The sequence below is a fragment of the Myotis nattereri genome (assembly GCF_964212035.1).
Source record: "Myotis nattereri genome assembly, chromosome: 13".
In the NCBI taxonomy this organism is placed as follows: domain Eukaryota; kingdom Metazoa; phylum Chordata; class Mammalia; order Chiroptera; family Vespertilionidae; genus Myotis; species Myotis nattereri.
The window spans coordinates 44,440,596-44,459,906 of NC_138088.1; the positions used below are offsets into that span (position 1 = coordinate 44,440,596).

Sequence of the window (19,311 nt, forward strand, 5' to 3'; positions counted from 1 at the left end):
AGTACACTCATCTCCTTGGGGCTACCTTTACTGTGCCCATGGGCAGCTCTGAGAAGTTAACATGGTGGAGAAAGGAGGTGAGGGAAGATGTAGAGAAGGGGTCAGGAGTCAGAGTGGGCCCTGTGTGGTGGTGTGGGGCTTCTGCATCCCTCTGGGATCTGAGCCTAGAAGGCTCTAGCGGAGTCTGGTGAACGACTCAGTGGAAGCGGTATTTTCTGGCCGGCTTGAGGTTGATGTATGTGGCCTTCATCTCCTCGGCCTCAGGGTTCCGCACATCTTTGAATCGCTCCCCCTTGGTGCTCACTACCTGGTTGTCGATGTATCGGATCAGCTTCTTGGGGGCCTGCCAGGCAATCAGTCAGTGAGTAGCAGAAGCCAGGATACAGTCTCACCCTCTCCACACCCCCTGCAGCCCCCGCTCTCACCTCCTTGGGAGCCATGGGCCGGTGAATCTTCTGATCCTCTGCACTATCCACCATCATGTACCTGCCAAAAACTGGCTGGGTGAAGCTCCTGCCATCTGGAAAACCCTTTAAAAGCCCAGCCCAGCCCAGTCCAGACTCACTTCTGCAGGATGAAGGACTTCAGCTCATCCTTTTGGGGGCCTCTGAGGCGCCTGGATAGGTCCTGCAGAAGGGAAAGCCTGGTCTAGACCCTAGGTCACCAGTAAGAGAAGTGTATGTGATAGGCCAGGGGTGGGGGCTTAACACCAAGGAGGAATGTAGCTGGGGCTACATGGGTTAGGGAGGGTATGGCAGAGGATACCTGGTTGGGGCCATCCCAGGCTGGAGGCCCCTCCTTCCCCTCTACCAGCATCTGCACAGCTTCTTCCAGGTCCCCCCGAGCTTTGGCCAGCACCCACTGGGCCTGCTCCATCGAACAGGTCGGGAACACCTCCAGGAGTACATCCACCCCTGACAGCAGCTCTTCCTCAGCACTGGCTGCCTATGGGCATAAATGTTGACAAAAGGCAGTACTTCCTCCTTTTCTGCCCCTAACTCCCTCATTGGTACCCGCCTCTACCAACCTCATCTTGAGTAACCCCAGCAGCAGCAGAAGCCCTGGTCTCTTCTTTGAGCTGTTCAGGCCTCTGCAGGGGCTCTGGGGAGATGGGTACGTGACTTTGGACCTCAGAACTCTGTGGTTGCAGGTTCTCTTAAAGAGACAGAGAGCACCAGGTTTGCCAGTGCTTTGGGGATAGGGGTTGTAAGTCATCCAAGTGCCTGATCCCCAGACTCACCTTTGTTCCTGGCACCACTCAACTGCCCTGAGAGCTTCTGCATCATGTCCCCTATTGTACCCCTGAAAAGACAATGAGGGTGGTAAGAAGGAAGACAACTCTGCCTACCCTCCACAATCAGCTAGCACCCCGCCTCCTGGCCCCAGGCAGACCCCACCTTGGGATATGGGCGAAGCCAGGCACATAGGCCTCCATCATCTCAGTGAAAGCCTCCATATCGAAGTTCTCCTCTGATGGACCTGAGGGGCCCAAATCCTCCAGGACCCCGAGCACGTAGGAGAAGATGACCTCATCCAAGCCGCTGCAGGAAGGGGACAAGTCAACCGTGGGTAAAGCACCGGATACCTCCCGCACTCCCACCTACCTCAAGGCTCCAGCCCTCGCCTTCACGGGGCCCATGAGCCAGACCTCAAGCCTTGAGGCCAGAGAATATTCCACCCTCCCTCAGAGCTCTGGTTTCCCATTTGTCCAACAAATGGGACAAGGACAGGATAAGAAGTAAAGCCATACCAGCAAATCATACTCAGCCCTCCCCCACCTCAGGAATAGGGCCAAGTGTTCCCATCCCAGTCTTTCCATTGGCCATGGCCCAGATCCTGCCAGGCAGCTCCAACCCTGGCCCGAGTGCAATGCTTCTAGGAGAGCTGCTTCTACCTGAGGTCAGCCTCTGGGAGGTGCGTCTGGACAAAGGCAAGGAGGGCTGCACTGACGATCCTCTCCAGCTCCATTCTCTCTCCTCTTCTGAAGGACACAGATGTAGGTTTATCAGGCCCTCTTCTGCCTGCCCCTACCCACTAGGCCCAGGGGCAGTCAGCTCCTCCCTCCTGTCCTGTGGAAACCATTTGTTAATGTTGCCCGTAGCTTCCAGCTCTCCAACCCTCCCCCGCACCCCCAAGCAGAGCCAAGCCCTCTCCCTGCCCATCTCTCCACCTCCTCCAGCCTGAGACAGGGCAGGGTACTGTGGCAGGGGAAGGTTCCAGAGTGGCAGTGCCCCTCACCCCTCCTGATGACCTCTCTCCATCTCCCCACCCCATGCCCTAGCAGCAGGCCCAGACCCGGTGTCAAGAAGCCAAGGTCTTGGGGTCACATGCCTCCTGGCTTAGGAATCCCATCACTGAGAGGGCCACTTAGCCCCCAAGTCTAACCACAAGGGGCCCATTGTCCAGCCCCCCAAGGAGCAGGCTTAAGAACTGAGCACAGCCCTCCCCCCCAAGAATGGCCACCCACCTTCTGGCACAAAGGGGCTTTTCTGGCTCCAGGGCCCAGATAGAAGGGGTAGTCTTCCATGAATTCTCTTCCCGACCAACCCTTGCCCTTTTAGTAGCTTGGGACTATCTACAAAGGACTTTCCATCTTCCTTTCCAAGGCCTATGGAGCCCACAAGATCTGGCCTTTGCCTACCTCCCCAACCTTCCCATTTCTTCCTCTCTCCACTCCTGCCCCACTAGCCTCCTTGCTGTCCCTCAGACTTGCCCGGCTTCTTCCTCTCTCCTTTAGCTATCCACATGGCTCACTCCCTCACCTCCTCTTGCCCGGCTTCTTCCTCTCTCCTTTAGCTATCCACATGGCTCACTCCCTCACCTCCTCTTGCCCGGCTTCTTCCTCTCTCCTTTAGCTATCCACATGGCTCACTCCCTCACCTCCTCCAGGGCTCTGCTCAAATGTTGCCTCTTCAGAGAGACATTCCCTGACTAACCTACTGAAATATGTATTCCTCATCCTTCTTAGTCCCTTACCCTGCTTTATTTTCTATATAGCTTTTGCTACAGCTTAATGTTACTTTATGTTTATTTGCCTATAAACATAAAATAACCTACCTCATAGAACAGTGATGGCGCACCTATGACACACGTGTCAGAGGTGACACGCAAACTCATTTTTTTTGGTTGATTTTTCTTTGTTAAATGGCATTTAAATATATAAAATAAATATCAAAAATATAAGTCTTTGTTTTACTATGGTTGCAAATATCAAAAAATTTCCATATGTGACACGGCACCAGAGTTAAGTTAGGGTTGTTCTTTTTTTAATATATATTTTATTGATTTTTTACAGAGAGGAAGGGAGAGAGATAGAGAGTCAGAAACATCGCTGAGAGAGAAACATCGATCAGCCGCCTCCTGCACATCTCCTACTGGGGATGTGCCTGCAACCCAGGTACATGCCCTTGACCGGAATCGAACCTGGGACCTTTCAGTCTGCAGGCCGACGCTCTATCCACTGAGCCAAACCGGTTTCGGCAAGTTAGGGCTTTTCAAAATGCTGACACTCCGAGCTCAAAAGGTTCGCCACCACTGTCATAGAACGTACGTTTCAAGAAGAGGGAGGAGGGGAGGACTGTGTCTTATTCGTTGGTATAATCCTAACACCTAGAAAAATGTCTGCACATAGTCGGTGCTCAATAAATACTTATCAACTTATTTCATTCCCACCTACATGTGCATGACTCCCAAGTCTGTAGTTGGGAGTCAGGAACACACAGATGGGAATGAATGGCTCTAGGCACATAGGTCCAAATGTCCGCTCTCCATCCCACTCAGAGACTCAGAGGCACCTTAAATTCTACCCACTCTGAACTCACTGCATCCTCCCAATATGTGTACATTCCCTCTCCAAGTATGCGCCTTCTCCTGTTTCACCAGCGGATACAGCAACTCATTCACTCAGCTGCCAAACCTGAAACTTGGGGCTTATCCTTGATTCCTCCCTCTCTCAGTCCTGCCTGTGTACTCAACCCACTCCAAGTCCTCTCCATTCTATTCTCTTAGTCGTTTCCATTCTATCCACTTCTCCCCAACTTGTCTGGTTTCTGCTCCGATGTCTCAACATTTCTTGGGCTAGGTCATGAGTTACTTTTTCAGGTTTTGCTCTAATTAGGTTGAACCATATGAGCTTGCCAATATTGCCTGTTTTTTTGTCTTGTTTTTTAAATATGTTTTTATTGATTTTAGAGAGAGGAAAGGAGAGGGATAGAGAAACAGAAACATCGACGAGAGAGAAATATCATCGATTGGCTGCCTCCTGCGCATCCCCTACTGGGGATTGAGCCCGCAACCCAGGCATGTGCCCTGACAGGGAATTGAACCATGACTTCCTGGTTCATAGGTCAATACTCTAACCATTCAGCAAACCAGCTAGGGCTTGCCTGTTTTTTATTTACAAAATAAAAAGAAAGGCCTAGCCGGTTTGGCATGGCCCAAGGACTGAAGGGTCTTGGAATCGATTCCGGCCAAGGGCATGTACATGGGTTGCAGGCTCAATCCCTGGCCCTGGTCGGTGCATGCAGGAGGCAACCAATCGATGTGTCTCTCTCACATCAATGTTTCTCTTTTTAAAAATCAATGGAAAAATATCCTCAGGTAAGGATTAACCAAAAATAAATAAATAAAAGAAAGGATATGGCCCTTTCAAGTAGCATCAATGTTGGTTTCTGAGGCATCACACTCTCCTGTTTTCCTACCTTTCTGGCCATTTCTTCCCAGAGTCCCCCCTCTGCTGCCCTGTCAATGTGGTAGCTAAGCTCAGGCTCAAAGCTGCTTCTCCTCTCCCCCCACTCCATACCCCCTCTCTCTCTGGAAGATCTCATCTGGGACCACATCTTTATTTTATTTTATTTTTTATTTTGTTAATCCTCACCTGAGTATATTTTTCCATTGACTTTTAGAGAGAGTGGAAAGGAGGGGGAGAGACAGAGAGAGACATCGATGTAGAGAGACATCCATTGGTTGCCTCCCTCATGTGCCCTGACCAGGGCCAGGGACCAAACCGCAACCAGTGCGTGCCCTTGACCGGAATCGAACCCGGGACCCTTCAGTCCGCAGGCTGATGCTCGATCCACTGAGCCAAACCAGCTAGGGCTGGAACCACATCTTTATGTACCAACTCCATGTCACCAATTCCCAAATGTCCAGTCCTCTAGTGCAGTCTCCCCTTCTGTGACACCCAAGTCTTTTACTCCTCCAGAGCTGTCCTCAGTAAAAGGCACGTCCACACGCCAGCTTTTCCTGTCACAAGTATGGGAATTATCCTTGATACATCCAACCAGTCACCAAGCCCTGACCATGAATCTCTCAACACATCCACTTCTCTGCATCTTTATTCCCACTCTGCTCCATCTCTTACCTGCAAGAGCGTCCTCACACTTCTCCCACAACCAGCTTCCCCCTAACCATCTATTTTCCACAAAAATCACAGTTGTGTGATCTTTACAAAAAAATGCTTTTACTGCTTGACTTCCCTTCGGATAAGTCGAGATTCTTTTTGTGGCCTTTGATTCAGGGCCTTACCATGCACCACTGGTTCACTCTGGCTTTCTTTCAATTTGCCAACACTCAAACTCTTTCATGGCAAGGGCCTTTGCATGAACTGTTTGCCTAGGCAGCCTCCACCTCCACCCCTTCACTTGTCTAATTCCTTCAGGTCTGTTTTAAATTCCTTTTCTCAAAGGATGTTGTCCCTGACCCTCATTGCACACCGTCTTTTCCTCACTTAGCAGCACCTTTCACACGATTTGGACAATGCTGAATGTTTCTTCTAGTTGTTTCATAAGGGCAGGGATTACAAACCTGGCTTATTCATCAATGTACTCTTAGCATCTCCTGTGAAGTAGACACTCAATAAACACGGCCTGCCTGCTTTACAGGTGAAGAAAAGGAAGCTCAGTGGGTTGAGTGACTTGCCCAAAGTCACATGGCTTGACTGTGGTAGTCAAGTGTATATTGTAGGGGATAGGAGGATATCAAGACTTCTCAGTGGAAACTGGTTTGGCTCAGTGGATAGAGCGTCGGCCTGCGGACTGAAGGGTCCTGGGTTCGATTCCGATCAGGGGCATGTGCCTGGGTTGCGGGCACATCCCCAGTGGGAGATGTGCAGGAGGCGGCTGATCGATGTTTCTCTCTCATCGATGTTTCTGACTCTCTATCTCTCTCCCTTCCTCTCTGTAAAAAATCAATAAAATATACTTTAAAAAAAAAAAAAAAAAGACTTCTCAGTGGGCTGGGACAGGCCTACCATCTATAATCTGTTTCCTGGTCCCCTGAGGGTAACACAGAGTTGCTGTGACAGCACAGGGGTCACGTTGGACACCAGGACTAAGAAGCTGTAGCCTAACTAGGGGGGCAAGCCTGCCTCTTGCTCCAGACCTTAGCATGGGCCCTGGGAAGGAGCAGCACTTGTCAGACCAGGCATACCGGATCCCCCCCTGCAGGACCGCCCCCCCCCCCTCCGCCCCCAAGAAGTCAGTCCCCTAGAGAGACCACATCTACCTTCAGTTAGGTCAAATCATGGCCCCTGTCAGTTGCCTGGCAACCTCACTGGGCCAAAGGCCACAGATGCAGCATACTGGTAAAAGCCCAATTTCTAGGGAAGAAACTGTCAGGGATGTGTCTGATGCCTCTAGATTTCTAACCAAGGTCTGAGGGCTAGGGAGTTGTTATTGGGAAACTCCTCACTGTGTGCAAATAAAATGTCTTCTTCTCCGAGCTTTTGCACTAGCTTGTCTCCCAAGGGAACATCCTCCCTCCTCCTGTTCTTGAGCTGCCCAAACTCTACCTAGCCTCTAAAGCTTGCCACTTCCTTCTTTCACCCTTCTCCATCCCCCTGGCCTTCCTCATTTCTTTCCTGCCCAGAGGCTTCTAACATTTCTCCTCCATCTTCCCTGAATTGGGGAAGCTGCAGCCTGGGCAGCCAACCTTCTCCAGAGAAAGAACATGATCTCCATAAGACTTTCCAAATTCCGGATGTAGCTCACAGAAGCCCACTACTCCTGGGGGCCCTAAATCGAGATTCACTGATTATTGGCAAAAATGAAAGGTGGCTCTTGTCCTGTTATAAGTCCTATTTAAATACCTTTGATAATGGTAATAATAGCTAGCCCTTACTGTGACTGCTTACAATGTGCCGGGGATTGTTCTATGCACTTTACATGTATTCACTTACCTAACCCTCACAAAAACTCTAAAACATTGATACTAATATTATCATATTATCCCATTTTACCTAAAAGGAAATGGGGAACTGATAGGTTAAGTCACTTGCCCAAGGTCACATAGTGAGTTAATGACAGATTTATACCCAGGCAATATGGCTCCAGATCCCTCACCGTTAACCACGACACTGCGCCAAAGCTCATGATGTGAAGGCTCCTCTTTCCTGGGCTGGCCCTCTTGCCTACTCCACCATCTCTGCTCACACCATTCTCCCCATTCATAAATCTTTCCCTCGGCCTCTCATTCTGCAGGGCTCATTTCCTCTCTGCAGCCAACCCTGATGGCCCCATCCTCACTGCCCCCAGCTGGCCTGAGCGCACCCCCAGAACCAGGCACAGGCCTGGACTCTGCAGATGCTCCATCCAGACCCTCTGGGAGGAGGACCTGGGGGAAGGGGTATAGTTCCCTTGTGGTGGGGAGGTGCTCAAGGTGGAGGGAGCACAGGGGCCATGTCTGGGGAGGAGTTCTGGGCGCCCGTGTGGAGTCAGGCCCGTGGCACTCAGAGGGTCTGGCGTGGAGGCATTCACTGCTTCGCCCAGCCGCTCTGCAGCCCGGCCCCTGGGGCCCCGGTTCCACAGCGCAAGTTCCAGAGGACCTCGTGGTCCCCTCACCCCGCCAGGCAGGTCTTAAAGGAGCCAAGGACGCTGTTGGCACCAGGCATCCCGGCATCCAAAATCGGGCGGGAACACACACGGGCGGAGGGGGCAGCACAGGAAGTGGGACGACAATGATGGCCGACCCCTGAAGCAGGAGCTCCCTAAACAAACGAGCGAGGTACCCGCAAGGCTGCAGGCTCGTGGGCGGGAGGGCCTGGGGATGCGGCTGCGGCCCTGGGGGGACACGTGACGAGGAGGCCTGAGCAAGCTGGGAGGGGCCTTGAGACAAGCCACGGCGAGAATCAGAAATGGGGTCCGGGGTACGGTGGGGGGACACACAGGACAGGTACCCGGGCCAGCGCCCTGCGGCTCCCCGGCCCTGGGCCGGGGGCGGGGGGGACATCACCTGCTCCGTCGGGCGCCGCCAGCTACCGGTCCCGCGCGGTGCAGCTCTCATCCCGCGGCCCCACCAACGAGATCACAGGCGGGGCCCAGAGCGGTGCGCTCCCGGGGGCGCCGCGGCCACCATGTTTGAGAAGGGCAGATGCCCGTGGATGGGCGTGGCTTCTGCTCCCTTTTCATTCGCCTCTGGGCTGGGACGGCCCCCGCCGCAGCCACGTGTGTTGCGGGGAGGGAGGCGTTGAAATTGGAGGCGCCACCAGTGGGTGGAGGCGCAGCGTCCCGCTGTACCGCCGCCGGGCTCCACGTCTGCCACCACCGACCCCATCCGGTGTCTTCCCATCCGCCTTATTTCTTTGCCACTGTCTCCGCCCTCGAAACCTATAGCTTTCTCCTGCTCCCCTTGTCTCTCCCGTCCTTCCGTAAGGCTCCCTGGCTGGATCTGGTGGCCCCTTTCCCCAGGCCTGGTCTTCTTGCCCAAACCCTAGTGCCTCTTCCCCTTCGTGTCCCGTCCAGGGTCAAGTCCTGTTACCCAATCAACTCTTATGTTCCCCACCATATCTGTTCCCTTAACAGAAATGTCTCCCCAAGGCCTGGGGTGGGGAGGAGCTACAGGGTCTGGGTCCTGGATTGGGCGGGGGCGGGGGTGGGAAAAAGGTGTTCTGGGTGAGGATCGACCTGCGCTCAGACCCAGGAGGCCCGCAGGCCATGCTCCCGCCGGTGCCTTCATGCCCATGTGGACGGGGCTTCTCCTGTAGGACAGGGCACCTGAACCCGGGACCCAGCACGGCCTCCACTTCCTCTTTCTGTTCCTGCGGCCTCTGCTTTCGGGTGCTACCCTGTGGGGAAGCTACCCCGTGGGGAGTTTTCCTCTCAAAACCCCCCACAGAGGGTCATTAGGGAAAGAGTTCCCTTTAAGAATGAGCTCACTCATCCCCAATCTGCAGGGATGAGCTCCTGTTCAGGGCTAGTCCCCTTGAACGGTGCTGCGGACCCAGAGACTGTCGCTGCCCTCGGGAGTCTCAGTCCACGGTAGAAAGTCCCACGCTCTCCTCTCCCCTAAGGACTTGAGTCAAAATAGGCGGGAAAGGGGATCACTGCTCCCTCTTCCAGCCCAGTTTCTCACTGCAGCTCCCACCAAGCCAGCAAGATGTTGGCTGCTGGATAGGGGCAGACAGGGGAGGGGGAAGGAGGGAGCACATTTGGCCTTGTGCTCCCATGAAAGCACTGCGCTGCCAGTCTGGCGCTGCTGGGGTTAATGAGGGGTGTGGTAAGTCACTTTGAACGCGGCAGACTGGCCCCAGGGAAGGGGAGAGTGGGTAGCTCCACAGCCTCAGGCCCGTGCCAGCTCTCTAGACTGACCATTTCTCCCCTTCCCCCATCTCTCATCCACCCTGCTGCACCCCGTCCCATTGCACAATACTGATGATCACTCTCCTCTCCCTGCACCCCCATCACAGGAACTGCCGGTTTTCCTCAGTAGCTGTCCCTAGGTGGGCCCTAAGACTCCTGTAAGCCATCCCTGACACTGCCTTTCCCCTCCCCCATCGCCTGTTCTTGGATGTAACTAGATATCTTCATCAGAGAGAACTTCCTGAGCTTTCAGGGAAGGCTGATGGGAAAGACCTCTTGGGGTGAACCCCTAAATTCCCAGCTCGAATTGTGGAGAGAGCCAACTCTGTGTAGCAGGGGCCAGGTTCTGGGGTCAGAGGACAGCGGGTGGACTGCGGGTGGACTGTGGAGAGAGACAGCCACAGACACAAGGACACACACACACTGTAAAGTGGGGGCTCCGGGGAGCACTTGTCCTGCTCAGCATTCCACAGCCGGCCGGACCTTAAGATGTTCATTTTCTCTGTCTCTCCCTCCCCAAGATGGGAACAGGCCCCGCCTGCCCTTCGGGTGCAGTTTAAAGCCACACAGGTTGAAAGGACGTAGAGTGATGCCTCCTCTCTCCCCATCCCCTCAAGTGAATTTTGCAGCTGGTATTTGGGTGCTTGGGTCTCCTTAGCTGATTGGGAAAGCTAGAAGCTTATGTTTGAGGAATTAGGCATACAGGGCAGATTTCCCAGACAGTAAGAGCAGAGAAAGGACCCAGCTGGTTGGTCTCAAAGGCTGGGAGAGACTCGGAGACTGAGGTGAGGAAGGGGACACTCTGGAGGGGGGGAGGAGGGAGGAGCAGAAGGGGTGTCCCCATTCTTGCTTGAGGTCAGAAAGGGCTCTCTGGGCAGTGTGCCCAGCCCTCCCACACCTTCCTCCTTTCTCAGAAGAGTCTGGGCGGGGGCGGGGCAGGAGTTGGCTGGGGCAGATGGAGCCCTATTTAAGGAGCTCTCTTTGAGAACATCACTGCAGATCCAGTCCCTGGAGCGAGAGAGGAGGCTTCATTGGTAAGCGCCACCCCCTTTCTTTCAACTCAAGCAGGGCGAGGGTAGGGTGGCTCCTGAGCCTGCTGGCTTGCCTGTCCCTCTTGAGGGATAGGCTGCAGCTCGGCCTTGTGAGTGGGAATAGTACTCAGCCCTCAGTTTGACTCTCTAGAAAGTGCAGGTGTGCGTCAGGGAAATCTTTCTCCACCCGTCTCCTTTCTTTCAGGTACTTCAGATGAGATCTTCTGGGAGCTGGGACTGTTGGGCTGCTATCTTGGGGATCCACATTTGGAGCTCCCTTCTGGCTCAGGAAGCCACTTAGTCCCTAGAAAGATGCCCTTCTCAGTAGGTATGTTCTGGCTCTTCTCCCAGCCCCTTACCCCTCCAGCTTCACGTCTGGTCCCACTAGGAGGAGCAGCACATCTGGGCATGAGATGATGGGACTAACTCGGCAGTGCCCACGGAATTCTTGCCTTGGCCCTCAGTTCCCTCCCCTCATATCTTACATTAATTCCTTTTGAAATTTAAAGAACCTTTGCCCCTTTCCCTAGCAACGGGTCCTATTTTCAGCTCCAAGCTAGACCCTCCTTGGGATAGTAGTTATCTGGAGATCCCACGTTCCTTATCTGACCCATCCTGGGGATGGGGGAACTCACAGGCGTTGAGCATGGGAGGGCAGCGTCCCGGCTGAGAGAACTTTGGCCACCTGGCTCTGAGAACTGAATTCCATAGGCTGTGAGCTCTAGCAAATGCCCTAGGGACTCAGTTCTGGTGCCCGGCTGTGCTACACCACCAATACATGACCCATATCAAGGTCACGGCTCAGGCTCACATCGCCCCAGCCAGGTGCTCCGTAGGCTACTCTTCTGCTCAAAGACTTGAACGACCCTCCAAAACTCCTTACCCTGTCATTAAAGCCTTTCCTAGTGTGGCCTCCACTTAGCTTTGAAGCCTGATCTTCCAGTGAAGCCCTGCTGCTTCCTGCTTCTGCTGCCATGGTTCCTCCTCAGGGCTTCAAACCCTCCTCCCCATCACTCTGTTGGCAGCCTAGGCATCCTTTAAAGCCTCTGTCAGGTGCCTCTTTCAAGAAGCCTCTCCCAATGGTAATATGATCTAGAAATCCTCCATACTCCCCTCCATCACGGCTCAATTCATGAGCCCCTTAGTGTGTCTAGTCCAGTGTTCTGCACACAGTAGCTGTTTAATTAATGTTCCTTAAATTTTTCTGAGTGTGTCTCATCAATGAAGATGCAGGCAGTGTGGCCTAGAGGTTGAGGCTACAGTCAGATTTCCCAAATGCATTCTCTGTGTGTGACCTTGAGTTAGTTGTTAACCTCTGTAGGCCTCATTTTCCTCATTTTAAAATGGGAATAATAATTATATCCACATCAAAGTTTTGTGAAGATCGAGTTAATAGTTTCTATATAGGGCTTCAGCACATGGCCTGCTCCCTTGAGTAGAATGTGAGCTATCCAGTTGAGAGGTGGCCTAAACATTGGTCAGTCGAAATTCATTGAGTGAAGGGCTCCAGGTGAGATGCCAGGGTTGGGTAAGGCTGGGACAAGGCCAGGAGCAGGAGGCCACCAGGATCAGAGTTTGGTGGCCCAAGCCCTGCTGGGATCTAGGACCTCTGGATTCCTACCCACTGTGTGGCCTGGGGTGAGTCATTTCTCTTTGGCCTTGGTTTCCCAGCATAATGTAAATTGAGGGGGTGGGACCCGGATGACCAGCAAGATCCCTGGCAGCCCAGATGTTTTATGATTTCTAAGCATCTAAATGTCAAGTTCAAAGAAAAGCTCAAAGAAGGAAGCATCCAGGCTCCCTGAAGGACTCCTTTAGATCCACAGGACCAGGAGCAAGCACTGGGGTTTGGAAGTCCAGGGCCGGCTGAACTGAGCTGAGTGGCAGCACCTCCTTCAAAAGCCTCTAATCAGAGGATAGGGGTAAACTCGTGTGCAGCATATGGGCATTTCCAGAGCATAAGTGGGAGCCTTGGGAGGAATGTGTGTGAGCAATGCAGATCCCTCAGAGACGGGGGAAATTGAGACTCCAAGGGTTTGGACCCAAGAGGATAGAGAGGGAAGGGGAATCAGGACACATGTTACTTAGTGTGAAACCCAAGATTTACTTGAAACCTGCCTTGTTTCAAAACAAGATTTGAGGGGGCTTACATGCATAAAGACAATTCTCCAAGATTAAAACAAAATCTGTAATATAGATATGTAGTACATTTTAAATGTGTATCCTTTTGACCCAGAGATTCAATTTACTTTTTACATTATTATTTTTAGTTAGAGATTATTACAAACTTACAAGAAAGTTGCCAGAATAGTGCAAAGAACTCTTGCTTATCCTTCTACCATATTTACCAACTATTAACCTTTTGCCCTGCTGCTTTCTCTCTCTGTCGTCCTTATTTCAAATCTTGCTACTTGTCCCAATAATGTCCTTCATAACAATTTTCATTCTGGTCTGAGTTCCCAAACAGGATCATTGCGTTGCTTTCATGTTTCTTTAGTCTCCTTTGACCAGAAACAGTTTCTCTGCCTTCCTTTGTCTTTTATGATATTTTTGAACAATAAAGACTAGCGGGGTTGTGTCTCAATTTACGATTATCTGATGTTTCCTCATGATTATGCATTACTGCTGAATTGATGTGGTGTTTTCCAGTTTAACATATCAGAGATCACATGATGTTGACTTGTCTCTGGTAAAGAAAAAAATTTCAAGACACTGCTGTTAAAGACGGTAAGAAAGACTTTATTCAAGAAGGAGTACTGCAATGGAGTTCAAGTGTTTCCCACTGTTTTCCCTACTACCCTACTAAGGTGTTACTGTTTGCTTTGTAATTAGTAAATACCTTATTGGAACATACTTTGAAACTATATAAATATCCTGTTTCTCATCAAACTTTCACCTACTAGTTTTATTTGTTTGTATTTTTAATTCTCACCTGAGGATATTTTTCCATTGATTTTTAGGGAGAGTGGAAGAGAGACGGAAAGACAGAGAGAAACATCGATGTGAGAGAAACACATGGATCGGTTGCCTCCTGCACGAGCCCCGACCAGGGCCCGGGCCAGGGAGGAGCCTGCAACCGAAGTATGTGCCCCTGACTGGAATCGAACCCAGGAACCTTTGGTCAGCAGGCCTACGCTCTATCCACTGAGCCAAACCGGCGAGGGCCCACCTATTAGTTTTAGTATCCATGAATGATTCTCATCTGAATCAATTACTGTAATGGCTGGGAACGGTGACTTTCTAATTTCATTATTCCTTCTACTGTAAGGAAGAGCTTTCCTTTCATATTTATTTATTTAGATAATATTAGTATAGACGTATGCATTCTTATTTTATTTTATTTATCTGTTCCTGTGACTATTTGTTTTGATGCTTACATTGTCCCTGATTTGCTAGTGGAAGTCCCTTCAAACTGGCTCCTTTGTTGTTTTTTTTTTTTAATCCTCACCCAACAATATTCTCCCATCTATTTTTATTTTTTATTTTTCTTCTTCCCATTGATTTTTAGAGAAAGTGGAAGGGAGGGAGAGAGACAAAAAGAGAAACATAGATGTGAGAGAGGCACATCAATTGGTTGCCTCTTGCACCCGGCCCTGGGGCTGGGGATGAGCCTGCCATCAAGGTACATGCCCTTGACCAGAATCGAACCCGGGACCCTTCAGTCTGCGAGCTGATGCTCTATCCACTGAGCCAAACCGGTTAGGGTGCCTTTGTTCTTTTGACATTTTTCGAGTAGTCCTTTATTTTCTGGCACAATTTGTTCCAGCTCATCGCCTACCTTCCTTGCCACAGCCTTGGAATGAGCCATTTTCCAAGGGGCTTTGCTCCTTTCAGTGGAGAATGGAATTTAGAATCAGAGATCTGGGAGCTGGCTGTGCTTGTTGCTACTGGAGTGTCATTGTTCAATGATTCAATTTCTAATTTGAAGACTTTATATTCTACAGTTTAACACCTGTGTTTGTGATCAAGCTGCATATTCAAGGATATTTGTTTTCTCGCTACTACTACCCTTAGAGCTGATGCTCTAACCACTGAATGAACTATCCTCACTACTTCCAAATATGACCACACATCATCATCTTATTTTGCCTGTATTGCTTCAAAAACCCATCTGCAGTCTCTTTTTTATACAACATCCAGAATAATTTTTTAAAGGTCGATCACATTTTCTCCTGTTCACAACCTTCCCCCCTAAGAATAAAGTCCAAAATCCTCAACATGGCTTCAGGGTGCCATAGGATCTAGTTTCATCTTTAATCTCATCAACTACCACTTTTTCACTCACTCACAGGAAAACATTCCAGCCTCAGGTTGTTGCACCTGCTTCCCCCCCCCCCCTCCCCCAGGTATTCAAATGGCTTGCAAAGGTCTTTGTCTCCACTCAAGAGTCACTTCTTTAGCCCTAGCCAGTGTGGCTCAGTTGGTTAGGTGTTGTCCCATGCACCAAAAGGTTGCTGGTTCAATTCCTGGTCAGGGCACATGCCTGGGTTGCAGGCTTGTTCCCTGGTGAGGGGCATGGAGGAGGCAGTGGATCTATGTTCCACTCTCACATTAATGCTTCTCTCCCTCGAAAAAAGAAAGAAGTCACTTCTTTAAAGAAGCCTTCTCTAAATATCCCACTGAAAACAGCACTCCATCACTTATCAGACATTATATCATATATGCACCCATTTGCTTGTTGTCACCCTCTATTTCTCTACATTGCACCTCAAAAGTAAGTTCCATGAGGGCAAGGACTTACTTGGGTTTCTCCTGTAGCCCCAGTGTCTCAAATACTGCCTGGCCTATTGTAGGCTCTCAAGTGCCTGTTGAATGAATGAAGATAAATGTCACTCCTTGTGGTTTTGGCACCCATCATGCCCTCTGCCTGGCTTCTCCCTCACCCTTTTGTTTGCAGTGCCAGCTTCTTCATACTCTGTAGATCTCAGTTTTAATGTTACCTCCTCAGAGAAGCCTTCCCTGATTACCTTATCTAATTAAATTCCACTGTAGTACTTATGACAATTTCCCTTTATTTCTTTGCCTGTTGCCCCATCCCCGTGTCTTCCTACTAAAATGCAATTTCCGTAAGAGCAGAGACCGTCTATTCACTACTGTATCCCAGGGCCTAGTACAAGTTGCTGGCAAATAATAGGCACTCAAGAAATTTATTGGATGGACTTTCAATGGCTAAAAACTGGAAGGAATTCAAATGTTACAGAATATTGGGAAGATGTTAAAGAATGAGGTAGCTCCATGTGCATGGGCATGAAATGATGTCCAAAGTATACTTAATATAAAACTGTTTTGGCAGGTGGCAAAAACAGTGAGAGTCCTTTCAAGTGATTAGTACCATGTGTACAGAAAAAAATAGATTGGACCCCAGTGATCATTTGGGGGTGAGGGATATTAGAAAAGATTTTAACTTCCTATATTCTATATTTTTGTATTGCAAACTTAAAAAAAAAAATCACTAATATTTGAGCGTTTAGTACCTGCCAGGCACTGTGGTAAATATTTTTGTTGTTGTTGTTAATCCTCTCCTAAGAATATTTTTTCCATTGCTTTTCAGAGAAAGTGGAAGGGAGGGAGGGAGAGAAACATTGATGTGAGAGACACACAGAATGGTTGCCTCTCAAATGTGCCCCCCTGGGCCGAGGAGCAAACCCCCAACCCTGGTATGTGCCCTTGGCCTGGAATCCAACCCTCGAAGCTTCGGTGCATGGGCTGATGCTCTAACCACTGAGCAGAACTGTGGTGAACATTTTATGTGCAGAATTTCATGGCATCTTCTCAGAAACCTTATGCTATAGGTTCTGATACCATCATATCCACTTGCAGTGAGGAAGTTGTTTCAGGGACATTAAGTAATTCACCTAAGGTCGCACAGCACACCTATATCACCTCCCTATGTTTTGTCATTAAAAAGAAAAAAGGAAAGGGAAACACGATGAAACTAGGAATAACAAATTTTGATCCAGGCTTTGCACAAAACATGCTAAGCAAACTTGGCTCTGAGCTCCCCAGAAACCAGGGCAAAGAGAAAAATACGATCAGTTATGAGATACTTGGTGTTTCAAAGATTAAAAACCCCCACCAATGAACGAACAAAAAAACCACTCACCCGGAGAAACCTTCCCCAAGTGCTGAGGTTTCAGAGAACTTTCCATGAAGCTCTGACACAGTAGTGTTCAATCAAACGATCTATATCTTCAATAACATAGCTGAATGCCCAGGCAGCTTTGGCCACTTACATGAAAGTTCAGTAAAAGCAATTCCACGAGGAGCCAGATTTATACAGCCGAGGTATCACATCAGGAGGTCTGGCTAGCTAGCCCATAGTTAAAACTGGATGTGTGGACCTAACCCTCCAACAAACACCCACAATTATTGCAAATTCAACTTATTAATGACTATTAGCAAGATTCAGGAAACTAGACGTGACATGCAACTTGAATTTCAATGCTAGTGAATTTTCCAGGTAGGTTGGGTTGGTTTTATGCTTCTTTAACAAAGAAGCTACGGCTCAGGGAGCCTAGTTACATGAATAGAAAACGTCAGCGCCAGCTCTATGTCTTAGATCTCCCTTCCCCAGCCACGCCTGCCACCTGTGCTTCAACAGGAGCTTACGCCCTCAGAAGCTCTGTGTGGGTGGTGGGGTGCAGGGCCTGCGAGGGTGTCCTGCACGCTGCAGGCGAGTGAAGCGCGGGGGGGGGGGGGGGGGGGGCTGGGTGCAGCCAGTGAGGAGGCACATTTCCCCCCAGTGGGCCCCTCTAACCCCTCCCAACTCTTTGAACCCCAGACAGGGAAGTGAGGCTCACATTACACAGAAAACACCCCAGCTCCAAACATACAAATGATCCCGCAGTGTACACTTGACTACGTTCATTTATTTTTCACGACAAGCTGGAGAGAGGTGGGCCCTCCGCTTGGGGAGTTCGGGGAGCTTTGCTAGAGGGAGGAGAAGAGAGGGAAAATGGGGGCTCACCGCAGGCTTCTGAGGGGAAGAGATGGGGGGGGAGAGAGAGAGAGGAAACAGCGGCCAGGCCCTTCTCCCGCCCACACCCAGGCCTCCCAAGTCCACGTAAAAGGAAAGTAACAGGACACCCGCCCAGCGGTGCCTTCATCCCTCCTCGCTCTTCCCCCACCATCCAGCAACAACAGGAGAGACACCAAGGCCGCGCGGGAGCGGGGCGGCGGGCAGCGGGCCAGGGAAAAGCGGACAGGTGGCCGGTGCGCCCAGCCCCCGTGCAAAGCCGAGGTCTCCCTCTGGCCGAGGAGGAGCGGCGCCCTCAGCCCAGGCCTGTCCTCGCCTTTCGGCGGCCGCGCTCCGCCGCTTCCCCGGCGGGGCTGCTGTCGCCGCTGCCGCTGCCGCTGCTGGCGGGCGGACGCAGCGGGCGCCTCCGCGCGCGGACCTCGGGCTCGCCCACGCGCGGCGCGGCCCGCAGCAGGAACTCGCCGCCCCGGAAAGTGACGCGCACGTCGGTGCGGGGGTACGTGCCGTACACGCGCCGCAGCTCCCGGCGCACGAAGTCCGGCAGCTCCAGGCGCGGGCCCCACGCGCGCTCCACGCGGCCCCAGCGCAGCTCCGCCTGCAGGCTGCCGCCCTCGGGCCACGGCGCCCAGCTCGCGGCCGCCGCCTCCGCGGGCGCCGGCATCAACGACCCCGGGTAGCCGGGCGCCGGGAGCGGCGGGGGCGGGGCCGCGGCGCAGGCCGGCGGGAAGGCCCACCAGAGCGGCGCGGCCCCCGGGCACGCGCCCGGGCCGTGGAAACAGTGGTACTCCCGCGGGGCCGCCCGGCCGCTGGCGCTCGGGGCCTGGGTGGAGGGCAGCAGCAGGGGGCCGGGCAGGTAGGTGTAGGTGAGCGGCCGCAGCGGAGGCCAGGCGCCTGCCCCGGGCGCCAGGCAGCTGTAGGAGTACATGGTCGGAAGCGCAGGCGGCAGGTGTGTTTACTGGGGCCGGTCCTGGTCCTGGTCCAGACCTGTAGCGGGGTGGATGGATACACTTCGTTCTTATTAACCACCAGTCCCTGGGACCTGCTAGTCAAGGGCTCTGAATCTTGAGGCTGAACTTGCCTCCTGACTTCAGGGAACCTTGCCCAAGGTGTTGGCTCCCGCCTTACCTGTTGTCCCAGGTCGGGTTGGATCCCCACTCTCCCAGCACACAATATGGACCCAGCACCTGTGCAAGCCAAGCCCTTAGCCCAGAAATGCTGTTCCACTCACTTATCTCCTTCAGCCAGGGCAGTTGGTCCTCACAGGCAGGGGTTCCTCTCCCACTTTTTAGTTGAGCTGCTCCCCTGCAGGCCCTGCCCCAGCCACACCTCCCCGTTTCCAGGCAAAGGGAAACACCTTGAGCTGGGCAGGAGCTAGCCAGCCTGAAGGAGCTGCTGGTTGTACCCACAGTAACCGAGATGCCGAGCCCTGTGCTCCGTGATACCCTCACCACAGCTTGCTCAGACTCACAGCCAGGTATGACAAGGGGGAAATTCAGCCTCATGTCTGTCTCAAGTCCATGCTGTGGCTATCTCACAGTCCTCCTGCTCGAGAATGTTACATAAAAACTTACAGTTCTTCATATATATGTGTGTGTATGTATGTATATATATGTTTTTATTGATTTCAAAAAGAAGGGAGAGGGAGAGAGAGAGATAGGAACATCAGTGAGAGAATCATTGATGGCTGCCTCCTACAGGACCCCTATTACTGGGGATCCAGCCTGCAGTG

The 19,311-nt window shown here is 51.7% G+C and overlaps 2 protein-coding genes across 5 annotated transcripts; both read right to left on the bottom strand.

Moving 5' to 3' along the window:
* Positions 1–12: 12 nt before the first annotated feature.
* Positions 13–8,711, bottom strand: CUEDC2 (CUE domain containing 2). 4 transcript variants are annotated; one of them, XM_081105356.1, is made up of 9 exons: positions 8,230–8,711; positions 1,895–2,064; positions 1,398–1,541; positions 1,241–1,302; positions 1,028–1,155; positions 766–945; positions 566–627; positions 426–486; positions 13–343 (listed from the first exon to the last, which is right to left on the bottom strand). In XM_081105356.1, exons 2-9 carry the CDS (start codon positions 1,966–1,968, stop codon positions 197–199), a joined length of 858 nt encoding a protein of 285 aa, XP_080961482.1. In that variant the 5' UTR covers positions 1,969–2,064; positions 8,230–8,711; the 3' UTR covers positions 13–196. The 4 variants fall into 4 exon arrangements, with proteins under 4 accessions (XP_080961482.1, XP_080961481.1, XP_080961480.1 ...); XM_081105355.1 differs by having other exon boundaries at positions 1,895–1,981; positions 8,230–8,418; XM_081105354.1 differs by having other exon boundaries at positions 1,895–2,069; positions 8,230–8,375.
* Positions 8,712–17,877: 9,166 nt separating this feature from the next.
* On the bottom strand, positions 17,878–18,507 carry LOC308529228 (uncharacterized protein C10orf95 homolog; the record flags this gene model as incomplete). The annotated part of the gene is made up of 1 exon (XM_081105227.1): positions 17,878–18,507. The coding sequence occupies one exon, from the start codon at positions 18,505–18,507 to the stop codon at positions 17,878–17,880; it is 630 nt and encodes a 209-aa protein (XP_080961353.1).
* Between the last annotated feature and the right edge of the window lie 804 nt (positions 18,508–19,311).

Coding starts and splice junctions, on each gene's coding strand:
- CUEDC2 (XM_081105356.1), bottom strand. CDS start 1,968: ATGGAGCTGGAGAGGATCGTCAGTGCAGCCCTCCTTGCCTTTGTCCAG. Junction 1,542..1,894: donor CTCCCAGAGGCTGACCTCAG/GTAGAAGCAGCT, acceptor CCCTTCCTGCAG/CGGCTTGGATGAGGTCATCT. Junction 344..425: donor GGCCCATGGCTCCCAAGGAG/GTGAGAGCGGGG, acceptor ATTGCCTGGCAG/GCCCCCAAGAAGCTGATCCG.